At 41.4% G+C, this 12,943-nt stretch overlaps 2 protein-coding genes across 2 annotated transcripts in view; both read right to left on the bottom strand.

Moving 5' to 3' along the window:
• Window positions 1-236: 236 nt before the first annotated feature.
• Window positions 237-7,818, bottom strand: cacng3a (calcium channel, voltage-dependent, gamma subunit 3a; the record flags this gene model as incomplete). Its single annotated transcript, XM_083922362.1, has 4 exons — window positions 237-796; window positions 883-1,023; window positions 1,884-1,967; window positions 7,608-7,818. 4 exons carry the CDS (start codon window positions 7,816-7,818, stop codon window positions 237-239), a joined length of 996 nt encoding a protein of 331 aa, XP_083778488.1.
• A 1,967-nt stretch (window positions 7,819-9,785) lies between these two features.
• The window catches only part of LOC310958355 (protein kinase C beta type), a 40,305-nt gene continuing 37,147 nt past the window's right edge, over window positions 9,786-12,943 (bottom strand). Inside the window, exon 17 of the mRNA XM_083929259.1 lies at window positions 9,786-12,940. Coding sequence (XP_083785385.1) covers window positions 12,788-12,940 — 153 coding nt within the window. The 3' untranslated portion in view covers window positions 9,786-12,787. The remainder of the gene's footprint in view (window positions 12,941-12,943) is intronic.

The following is a 12,943-nucleotide window of genomic DNA, read 5'->3' as shown; positions in this document are numbered from 1 at the left end:
TTGGACTGTTGATCAGACAAAACGAGCAATTTGGAGATGTCACACTCTGCTCTGGGAAATGGTCATTGTGATTTTTCTCACTATTTTCTGGCCGATCAGTGGACGCAGGCCTGTTGTGGTCTCCAAAGTCTTTCTTTGTTCTTTACCAAGATAGTGAGAGGACTCCCTTTCATTTAATGTTCTCCTCTCACCTAAGATCCTCTTGTGTTCAGTCTCATCCTCCATTTCCTCTTCTCTCAGACAGGCGTGGTCCTTCTGTTGGCAGCACAGTTTCCAGGCAGCATGTCTGTGTTGTTGTGAGCAGCTGCTGCAGTACTTAGATCGTCCGCAGCCATGTCAACCTTACCGTCCTTGAGAGGCGAGGTTAAGGTGTAGAGCATGAAATCTGAGGCGAGTGTCACTGGTGTTGGCAAACCTGCTTTGGATTCAGCAGAGAGGGACGGCTCTCGGTCTCGCACCAAGGATGTTCTAAAGGAGTGTGACATGGTGTCCCCTGCACCGTTGCTCCTGTAGCTGGATCGGCGGGAGCGGTTCTGGTAGTAGCGTTGGCGGTAGTAAGATGAGCTGCGAGAGATGGGCGGCTTAATGAGGGACGGGCGGCCTTTGGTGCGCAGCTGCCTGTGTTTTTCTATGAACACGTGCACTGCGAGGACGCCCACCATCTCAGCCAGCACGAAGGACAAAGCTCCGAAATAAAAAGACCAGCCGTAGGAGTAGCTCTTCTTGTTGTCGCTCTGGCTGGGGTCACCTGAGTTGGCTGATATGTACACGATGATTCCAATAATGTTACTGAGACCTGAGTTTAGAGAGATAACGGCGGTCAGATGGATAATAAATACTGTTCATTTGTGCATGCACGTCAGATGAGTGTGTGTTTCTGACCTGCGGAGACAAAGAGTATCCCGGCGCAGAGGATGACGTTGTAACGTGACTTGTAGAACTCACTGGCGGCTACACACACACCTCCTAGGAATAATAACCCCACGCTGAGGATGGGGAAGAGGCTGGAGGCTCGTACTGCTCCTGAGGAGAAGAGAGGAGGGGAGAATGAGGTATATTTAACATTTGAACAGGACTGAAGACAAGACCAATGTCAAGACAGAGTCCAGAGCAATCTCCGAATCCACAGGATCACTCTGACGACGATTTAGCCTCTGGGGGCAACAGCTAATATTTCATATTTCCGGTGTAGCCAGCGAATATCCAGGCCAAGACTTCCTCTTCTGAGTGGCGGTTAGTGTTTACGGTTCTGATTAGCAGCTTGAGACGTGAGAATGGAGTTGAGAGAAGGCGTCGCTATAAACAGACAGATCTGCATATAAATAATAACAAAAAGCCAATGAAAAGTTAAATCATAGTCAGACGATAGACTGTGGGTTCAGAGATTGCATTTTGGGCGATGTATTCTGCCTCTTTCACTCTCCACACAGACTGTTTGCATTCAACCAAAGCATGTTCAAACAGAATTGGTAAACTCTACTCAGACGGAAAAATGGAAACCAAACCACTTCCGCCATCCAACTTTTGTCCTGTCGTCTACAGATTCTACATTCATATGCAGCATCTGTTTATAGAGATTAAGTCCAGAGCAAATCGTCCCGTACAAGAGTGTGTCTGTCCAATGCTAATGTAGCGATTAAAGGGTTAATAGATCTATAAACACGAGTGCTCTATCTTCTAACATCCAACTAATAAACTCACTGAATTATGGAAACATTGTGTTCAACTGATCACAAATCAGCAGCCAGAAACAACTTGACCAGCTCAAACGAGAGTCCAACAAGACACAAGACCAAGACGAGTGTCAAGGACTCATGTAAACAGCCCTGAATTTGAACACGAGTGAACAGTTAGATCTCACAGTTTGAACATTTGTTACCCACGTAGTAAATACTCTGCAGCATCCTGTTCATAGTCTGCGTCTTCAGCGAAGTGATCGATGTCTTTGCAAACGCCCCGAAATGTCCCTGCAGAGAGGACAAAAACAAATGAATACATTTCAGTACATTTGATAACTTCTTTGTCTCTGTGTCACTCTGCTCTGACAGACCATTCATTCATTGATAGAAGTCAGGGTGATGCTCTCTCACAGTGACTTGCATGATACTAAATGTGATGCTTACCCTCTAATGGGCTGTGCAGATTCTTTTTCCTGCTTTTATACATGCAGAGTCTAATTGGACATTTCACTTCATCCAATTAAGACTGTGTTTTTCTGCAAAAACTTGGAAGTAAACCAAAATACCATAATAACAGTTCAGTATGCCCAAATTACATGACAACATATACATAAATAAAACATAATGAACAGTGTAAAGTGAATATTCTCTGTAGCCTTCAACCAGGACCTCAAATTAGTGTTTATAGTGCATTTATTTATTTATATCAAATGACAACAAACTCTGTGATCTGCTGTATAACTAACCATCATTCAGGCACAGACTGAAGGGTTATTAGCAGATGTTTTCAGTTCTAGTTTAATTAACAGTTAACTACATTAAATGTTGATATAATTTGTAATTTTCAAGAGAAGATATTCTACTTGAGCACCCAGGGTTAAATTAATGTTTATGTTGCCAAATCCAGATTTACTGTATGAACATTACAGTGTCTCTTACGTTCTCTGCAAATGTGACAACCATCACAAAGAGAAAGAAAGGAACTGTCAAATGCAGAAAAGTGAGAAAGAAAAAACATTTGATCATGCTAATGCAATCCATTAGCTGCCATTTCTAACGTTTTCTGTTTTTTCACGCCACTGCTTGTATTTGTGCACATTTTCAGCAGCATATTAAAACACCTCCCCGCACAATATGTTAGAAGAATCCCTAGGCTAAGACGAGAGGGCGGGGTTGACCGTGTCCCTATGGAAGACATTGTGTTCACACCTTCTACTCCCACAGTGATTGGCTGAGAGGGAGTCCCTAAGAGTGAATTTATGATAGAAACACTTCAGTGGGGAAGCGAATGAACTGCTGCACTATGTTGGGTCTGGATAGGACCCTAAAGCACGGGGCACGGTACAGATGGACAGTGTGAGCGCGCCCTAAGATGTTTTGTGAGTACAGCCGCTGACAGACACATATATAAACACCTGAAAAAATACTCAAAACCTGTTCTGTAAGTTCCTGCTACAGTGTCTTCAGGACACACACAAGGTAAAAAACAATACCAGAGTCACAACAACAACATGAACTTTGAAGAAATCCGCTGCATGCATGTTTCCTGCTCCCAGTAACCTCTGGCCCCTGCTGTGCCTTTCCACATTAGCACACGCAGGGGTGTATTGATAAATGTGTCCCTATGTGCTGCAATGATTGACCGGTATTGATGATATGACTCGGTTGCTGTGGTTACCAAAACAAAACATTCAGTTAGCTACAACTTGGCCGCAGTGGAGGAAAGTTTATTCAAATTAATGTCAAGATACAAAAGAGAGATGAGGTTGTTTTTGCATATTTGTCCTCACTCTTGGCAAAGGATACATATTTTCTGAGCTCTTTTATTCTGCAGCACGTTTCTCTACCAGCTTAGAAACGTTCATCTTTATTCAGACTGTTTCTCTGGAGGACAGTTTTTGTTGTAGCTTGACAATAACTTTGACTCTCGAAGACGGCGTCCTTTTTATTACTGTCTGCAGTGCTGTGTTCGTGACATCGTCTGTCGTTGTTGTAAGAGTTGACTTTCAGAGAGACGGACTCAGGGACGAGAACAGCGCATGATCTTCTGTTCAGGGCGCTGGGACGTACAAGACAAGTCCCTCTACGAACAACAGCTAAGGTGAAATTTAGCGTAAAATCATTCCAGGGTCTTTTTTGGCAAATACACTCATCAAATAAGCCATTAAGAGTAGAGATCCAGTAGAGTCGCTAACACCCGGATGCGGCTAACACTGATTAGCTCGGGGCAGTACGGTGAAGGCATTAAAACATTTTTAACCACTAATTCTGCTCAAAATTACACCAAAACTCTGCAGTAGTATGAGAAGAGTCCCCACACATAAAACAAAGCACCAATAACTTAGTTAAGGGGCATGGAGTTCATTAAAAGAGTGTATTGAAAGACTTACCTACTGGCCCCGGTACCAGCTCCTCTCATAGTAAAGTCCATTCAAGCCGATTACCAAAGTCAATCCTAAAGGAAAGAGCCCATGATTTGTTTTATGTGAAGTAACTCTTCTCATGCTGCTGCAGAGGTTTGGTGTTATTTGGAGCAGTATTAGTGGTTAAAAAAGAAGTTTTAATGTGTTCACCTTGCTGCCCAGAGCTAATCAGTGTTAGCGGCATTCAGCTGTTAGTGACTCTACCGGATTTCTCTGTTTATAGTTGTTACACCAAAAAAAATCTCTCGATGCCTAATTGATGAGTGTATTTGACAAAAAAGGCCATGGGATGGTTTTAACACCCACCTTATATACTGTTGAAACACACAAGTTACTAATGGATGTGTTTGTGACAAACCCTTAATTGGTAACTCGATATTTTAGTGTCTCTGTAGGAACAACTGTCACCTTTACCTCTGTGATCTAGGCCAAGAAGAGAGTACCCTCAAGGCCTTTTATGGTACCTGGCTAAACTAAATATACTTATATGGCCTTTTATGGTACCTGGCTAAACTAAATATACTTATATGGCCTTTTATGGTACCTGGCTAAACTAAATATACTTATATGGCCTTTTATGGTACCTGGCTAAACTAAATATACTTATATGGCCTTTTATGGTACCTGGCTAAACTAAATATACTTATATGGCCTTTTATGGTACCTGGCTAAACTAACCATCCTTATATGGCCTTTTATTGTGGCCAGTTTCCACTGTGTTGTTGTTATTTTAACCTGATTTAATCCCTTTGTTTACTCCCCATTTTTATTATTGTTTGTGTTGCTCTGTTTTTAACAAATGCACGGTGTCCTTGAGTGCTTAGAAAGACGCCTAAAAATAAAATGTATCATTATTATTATTACTGTTGTGTCCCTAATTCAGTCCATCCTGTCAAAGCTTCATCCCCATTTGGTTCACCATGCACACGCCAAGAAGATTGTTACAAGAGAATAGGATATCTAAAGAAAATCATGTCTTTGTTCCGCCTGTCATGTCATTATTTATTGTTGTTGTCACCTGTAATCCTGAAGAAACCCACACTACCGCCTCTTATCCTATAATTATTTATTGTGCATTATACACAGAGAGCTCTCAGCTTCCTGTCTGTCTCTGTGACACACACGCACACACAGGTTTGTTGAAGCATTGCTGTCCTCTGCATACTTTGATACCTTTCCATTAAGCTTTTTTGGAGCTAAGAGATAGTGAGGCAGCAGCAGAGGGAGGAAGAGAGAGAGAGAGAGAGAGAGAGAGAGAGAGAGAGAGAGAGAGAGAGAGAGAGAGAGAGAAAGAGAGAGAGAGAGAGAGAGAGAGAGAGAGATATTTCCATTTCATTCAGAAAATTAGCAAAGCAAAAATAGAGTATAAGAGAAAGAGGGGTGCTATTATAAAAGCGATGAATAATTGAAAATGTAATTTCCATCCATCGCATATCCAAGTCTTAAACTGCTCTCCCTCCCTCCCTGAGACGTGAACAACAGTCTAAATCAAACCATAAATCCATCTGAGCTAAAACTTTCCATGCTTCCAATCGGCATAAAGAGATAAAAATAAAGAGATAGCTTTAAATGTGTTATTAAATTACAGCTTCAGGCTCAGATGCTGCTTTATAAAAGGAGTTTAACATCTGTTTTAGCTCAATCATTGAGGAATAAACCCACCGTCACTTTCTCTGCTTTTAAAAAGCTTTCAAGCCTGATTTCCCTGATGTTTGTTGTTGTTTTGTTTCTATCAGGGCTGCAAATAACATTTATTTTCATTATTGATTCATCTGTCAATCATTTTCTCGATTAATGGATTAGTTGTTTGGTCTAAAAAGTGTCAGAAAATGGTGACTTGTATTAATATGGCGCCTTTCTAGTCTTCTGACTACTCAAGGCGCTTTCACACTGCTTGTCACACTCACCCATTCACACAGATGGTAGTGGACATTTACAGACCATCTAATCTAACCATACACGGGGACACTTCGACATGTGGACCGCGGGAGCTAGGGATCCAACCGCAGACCTCTCGAATGGAGGACGACCTACTCTACCACTGAGCTACAGCCGCCTCCAAAGATGCATTTCAATGTTTCCTAAAGCCGGTGTTGTCCTCTCCAATGTCTTGTTTTCTCCACAACTCAAAGACATTCACTTTACTGTCACAGGGGAGGCAAGAAGCCCGAAAATATTCACATTTTAATTTAATTCATTTCAATTCAATTCAAAAAACTTTATTTGTCCCCGGGGGGCAATTCAGGGCACACAGATCAGCAAATAACGACAGTGCAACTATACAAAAACATTTCAACCTATCAACAAGAATAAAGTGTAAAAGAAGAATAAGTGTCAGGATTTTAGTGTGTTAGTACTCCGTATCTAGTACAGGTTAGATACATCATCGGCGGCGTGAGATGTAGAAAGACATGCGTGTATCAGATGTAAGCAGATGTAGAAGCTGAAATCAGATCATTTTATTCTTCAACAATGGCGGAACGATTAATCACTCATCGAAGTAGTTGATGCTTTATTTAATAGTTGACAACTACTCGATTAATTGACTCCTCCGTGCAGCTGCCTCTATTGACTGACTGGAAATATGTACTTTGGTGTTATCTGCTGTGTGTTGTGTCTATATCTTTGTCAATATAGTGTGTATGTCTTTGTTTATGGTAGCAAAGCAGTTTCCCCTTTGAGGGTTAATAAAGTTCATGCTATCAATTATTTTGTTATTATTCTCTTATTGGTTTATTCTGTAGTACTAAGATGCAACTTTCATTTTTAAAGGAACTAAATAAATACAGTTTACTTGCTTACTTACTTTGTTTCGTTCTGGTATCGCCACTGAGTGTGTCATAGAAGTATCTTACATTTACCCAAGTACTCATACTTTACTTGAGTATTTCATTTACAGAATTTTATATGTGCACTTTGAAACTTCTATTACGGTTCAGAGGAAAGTAGGGCACCTTTTATTTGACAAATACTGCTATTGATTAGCCAAGTCAATAGTGTGGATCAGTTAAAATGATCTCTAAATGTAAACTATTATGCTACTCACACATTAAGTCATAATAATAATCCACTGGTGTATCACTCACAGGAGCCATTTGTCTGTGTTAAGTATTTTTGGTGGACTTTATCAATAATACTCACATGTTTACTTGCATTGGGGTATTTTTACATTATGGTGGGCATTTTACTGCGTTTATAGGTACGGGATCTGTCCACTTATGGGTGTTATAAATAAAGTTTAGCGATATTATTCATTCCATACTCAATTCTGAAACATCCTAAATTTGGTTGTGATGATAGAAATCCAAGGGATGTGCTCCTATAATATCAATTTACAACCATAAGCTGTTACAATGTGATTATTATTTGTTTTTAATACTTTTTAACAATTAATTTTCTGTATATATATCATTTATCACATATTATAGAGACATGGTGCACAGGTTCCCTCCCGTGGAACCGTGTAAACCCAGCAGACAGTGACAGACAGCAGTTTATCCCCTACCCTCGGTGCAGCAGGTCCTCCACAGGCCGGAGTGGGTCAGGACCTCCTCGTTCTTGCGGACGGTCTCGTTGTCGTTCAGGTTCTTGGAGCGGCACACCCCGCGGGAGTACAGCCAGTAGTCGGTGCCCACGGCGATGGTCATGAGGCTGAAGGCGCAGAAAGCCCCCGCCGTGGTGAGCAGCATCATCATACCCCGGTTACACAGCCTCATGTCGGCCCAGCCTCCTCCTCCTCACCGAGGAATCCTCCAGGGGGACGGAGACCAGCGGGGTTTAGAAACTGTTGCAAACTTCCCCTCTGTGTTTTATCTTTGTGTGGATCCAATCTGCTGCAGAAAACTCTGTGCACATTCTGCAACCTGCGCTACAGCCTCCTGGTTTACAGTTGGATTTTCTCCTCTAAGCTTCATGCACCGGACTTGGTTCACTGAGTTGGGGTGTTTCCATGTTTTGTCAGTAGGACAATTAAAGAACCAGAGTGGAAAACAGTAAAGAACAGGCCGGGAAACAAAAACAAAAACAAGTCCTCCATAAAAACAAAAAGTTGTTCAGAGAAAAACTGCATCAGCTCCTCTGGACACCATCTAGTTTGTTGGAGCTCAACTCTGCGAGGCATCAACTGCAGGATAACCCCGCCCTCAACTGTGTGTGTGTGTGTGTGTGTGTGTGTGTGTGTGTGTGTGTGTGTGTGTGTGTGTGTGTGTGTGTGTGTGTGTGTGTGTGTGTGTGTGTGTGTGTGTGTGTTTGTTCAGCCGTCTTTGCGAGGACTACTTTTAGAATTTACCCAACATAGGGAGGACGTTTTTGGAAAGTGAGGACATTTCGGCCGCTCCTCACTTTTTCAAAATACTTTTTTAAAGGTTTTAAGGATCAGGTCTGAATTAGATTTAGGTGTACGTCCACACAATCGAAAATAAGCTTTTTTTTCTCTGTAGTTTTTAAAAGGTTTTCCGTCCACACGGCTTGACTTTAGAAATATCTGCGTCCACATGAAACCAGTGAAACCGACTCAAACCTCTGTAGTACACATGCCAGGCCTGGATGTGGCGCTGTAATTGCCACAAAAATACTCCAACAACGGAGAAGAAGAGACGGAGAGACGCTGTGGAGAATACAAACACCAGAGAGTTTCTCTCCAAATCTGGAGACCTCTCAAATCCTCATCCATACGCAGCAGCATTGTTTTCGTTGTTGTTAAGTGACGCTGAGGGGTTTAAGACCGAAGGTGGGGGGATGACGGCATCATTTAACAAAGTATGAGGTTTTGCCATCCAGATGACAACACCATGGGGGGCATTTTCAAATCTTCCCACTCTGGGACCCGGTTTCAAAAGATACCATAGATACCTCAGGCTCCGATAACGACGGCTCCGTGTGGATGGTCGGCCAAAACAATACTAAAGTTGTGTGGTTACAAGATAAAACGCGTCTCCGTGTGGACAGGCCCTAGGTAAGGGTAAGGGTTAGGCATTTAGTTGTGATGGTTAAGGGGGCTATGGAATGCGTTGTCAATGTGTCCTCACAAAAATAGATGAGAGTGTGTGTCTGTGTATAATGGGTCATTGCAACCTGCAGCCTGGATCAGTTCAGTTCAGCACCATGGACAGCAGCACAGTGCTCATGATGCAATGATGAAAATGTTCTTTTCTTCGTTTATATAAATGTGCATGAACAACATATTTCATTTGATTTTCATCTTATACATAATCATGTTTGTCTGCAATAAACACACACACCAACTAACACATATTCCTTTATATAGACCTGATACTTTTTGATGAATATTACAATGTTTTATTTCTATTATTGTGCAAATGAGACTTTTTTAACCTTTTTTACAGACTTATATTAAAATTATCTTTTTTATATTCCACAATGTGCTTATTTATCTATATTTCCAAATACCTCACATTGCATTAGGCCTCCCCACTTCTTTCTTATACATATTTTACATATGTTGTCAGTTTTAGCTGGTAATAAAATTGAAGCTTACTACAAATATTTAATGTTCAAAACTGGCAGCCAAATTTCCAACATCTTAGTAGTCTTTTTTGAGCTAGAAAACAGACTACTTTTACTTTTAATGAATTAGATTCCTTAAATCAGTGTGTGTTGCAACAAATGCTGCCGTGCCGTGTGAGGTGTTTAGTGCACCCGAGTAAAACACAAGAGCCAGAGTTCCTGAAATGGTATTATGATAATTCACTTTAATGTAGGTATCATACTGTAGGTGTCTCTCACGCGCAAGTAAAGACGGCGCATGCAACACTGTTACTCCTGTTACACAATTTCTCCAGGTTGCTTTATAAAAGTTGCCCTCTTTTCCTCATCCTCCTCTTATTATTCTCCTCCTCCTGCCTTTTGCATAGTAAACTCTTTATTCTCCCCTCTTTTCCCCCTCTCCCTCTTGTCCTGCTTATCTCATTTCCGCATTCCTTTCCTCCTTCAAGTGTACCGATGTGAAGATGAGTCGGGGAGAGGTGAGGAAGAGGAGCAGAAGGGGAGATATAAAAATGGGAAAACAAAGTGACAGCTGAGTGTTGGCAGGGGAAAAGAGCAGAGACAAGGGGAGATGTGAAGAATAGTATAGAAGTGTATTATAACATGAAAACCACTTCTAGCTCTAGATCCCATTCCTATTTACACATACACTGAAACACGAGTCATACAAAGTTATTACATCTACGTTATATATTCATGTCACAGAATCTGATATTTTCTTGCCAAGGACAGCAGAAACAGGGACTGCTCAGTGCTTTGAAAAGCAAACTCTTTAGCATATTTCAACATTATTAGAGAAGGCGTACACAGCATTCAGAGTGGAAACTGAAATTTGAGCATGGATATTTCAAAACTTCGATTAACTCAAGACACCAGAGGGTGTTTTTTTCCTTCCTCCACGATGTCAAACGCAAGTCTTAAGGGAACTACTGTACCAACAAATATGGCATGCATAGAGGAGCTGCACCACAAACACTGTATAGGCCTACACAGCACTGACCCACTGCGTACACAGTGCCAGAGAGAAAAGAGAAAGAGAGATTAAGCAAGAGAAAAAGACAGAGAGATTTTTAAATATCGCTGCCCAACAGGCATTTGGGGGATTTCTCTTCTTTTTATCTTTTTTTTTGCATCAATTTGGAAGACAAGACGTGCTTAAGACTAAGTTTAGGACTAACTGAGACATGAGGTTATAAACGAGGGCCTGTATTCTCAAAACATTTTATCTTTCCACCAGGACGACTCTTAGATAGTACTTAAAGTTCCTAACTAAGAGTGACGTCTTAAAAGCTATTCAAAAAGCCGCTGAGTCCAACTTTTACTGAGGAATTGAGAGAAATGTTAAGCTAAGAGAAGTTTTATGAAACTATGACTGTTTTGTGTCCGTCAGTGGATCTTTGATAGAAATACTGTAGGAGGTATGTTGCAATGTCCAAATAAAAATGTGAAAATAAAATATGGGCTAAGTGTCAATGATTTAACGAGAAACAAAGACTAATAACGGCTGCTGACTAGTCAAGTATATGTGCAGCTAACAGTCAGCTAAGAAGCTTGTTAACAATTAACAGTGTATGTTCATTCTGTGCATTGTTTTGCTACGGTTTCCAGGTTGAACGATGTGTTGCCTCGAAACAGTTTACAACAGGTGTTATGGTTAGTTTTCTTCTGTTCGGTGGGTGTTTTGGACGTGTCACCCAATCAGCCTTGACGTGCAAAAGTTTTGGACTTAAAAAAGGCAATGCACTCGCATACACAACAGGGTGTTTAATGCAGTAACGTTTGAGATTAAATAAACGTTTTGCTACATTTTGTTGGGGCTGATATCCTGTAAGAAGCCTTGACTCCAGACTCAGACTCTAATAACCATGGCTGACGGTGCAAACACAAACCGGACACAAGAACAGTTTTTACTTCTTGCCCAGCCATGAGAGAATGAATGGAAAGACATCATTAAAGGAAAATTCAGAATCGAGATAACTGAAAACGCCAAAAACAAGAAGCATGGGAAAATATATATGCTTGGATTAAAGTTTCTAAAACGTTGACGAGGCGGATTGCCAGCAGTGGCCATTTTATGATCGTTTGTGATTTGTTCTTAGAAACTTGAGAGTCCTCTTGACTACTTCTAAATTTTCAGATTTACGAGATGATTTTAACGCTAAAACCATAGACTGTACTGAAGATGTACAGCTTGATGGCTCCCAAAAAGTGAAGCCGAAGCATCTGGAGGGTGGCTGCAACAGAGGTTATAAACCCTGCTCCCTCCATGTTGGAATATGGGACATGGGCCAAACTAAAAAGTCAAAGTTTCTGTCCATGTAAGTGGTTTTTGTCACGCTGTTGTTTATTCAAGTTTGGTTTTAATTAGTTCTTTGATGCTATAAAAACGAGGTGAAATGTCATGACCGACTCACGATTAATCAGGCGTGATGATAGGACACTACTGCGCAGACTCTGGCTCCGAAATTAAAACATGCCGGCGCCAGTATCTATGATATTTGGACTAAAATATTTAAATATCAAAAATGACATTTTACTCCTAAGTCAGCAATCATTTTTAGACTGAAGATGTTTTGGGAATACGAGCCCTGGACTTTCAAAAACCTTCCTTCTCTCCAAACCTGCACAGTGTGTGTGTGTGTGTGTGTGTGTGTGTGTGTGTGTGTGTGTGTGTGTGTGTGTGTGTGTGTGTGTGTGTGTGTGTGTGTGTGTGTGTGTGTGTGTGTGTGTGTGTGTGTGTGTGTGTGTGAATGTGTGTGTGTGTGTACATATGACATATTGATCATGGAATGTTTCATGACGCAACTTTTACAGGCCGAAGAGAAGAAAATCAAGTAAACAACCACACGCTGTTGTTGATCGATAGGAGCACATACACACAGTTACACATTCACTATGACTCTTTGTATTGACCTGCTCACCACCAGGTCCTGTGAATACTACACATGCCTGGAGTTTTCTGGAAACTGGCCTGTTTGACCATGTGGTTACTGGTCAAATTCAGTCCCAGTGTGACCCACCAGCAGCTAAAGCCAGTGTGATTATTGTCCAGTTTAGATGCTGGTGAGTTTGAAGATGTAAAGGAGACGTTAGTGCGATGAGAGTCTTTGATGGATGTAACTGGGCTGTACGGGTTGGAGTAAAGTCTTGTTTGGGCTGCGTCTAACCAACAGGACCTCGTTAGACTTGTATGATGAATTCGGGGTTGGTGTAGGAGAAGCCCTGAAACTCGTTCTGGTCCAGATTCATAATGAAGAGCTTGTCTGTGGGCGTCAGCTCCACTGCCATCTTGGTGAACTCCTTGTCAAAGTTGCCGACGTCTCGGCGTGATTTCTG

The sequence above is a fragment of the Echiichthys vipera genome, assembly GCF_963691815.1.
Source record: "Echiichthys vipera genome assembly, chromosome: 2".
Lineage (NCBI taxonomy): Eukaryota > Metazoa > Chordata > Actinopteri > Perciformes > Trachinidae > Echiichthys > Echiichthys vipera.
Note: the sequence above shows the minus strand (reverse complement) of the source record. Positions and strands in the feature narration are given on the sequence as shown.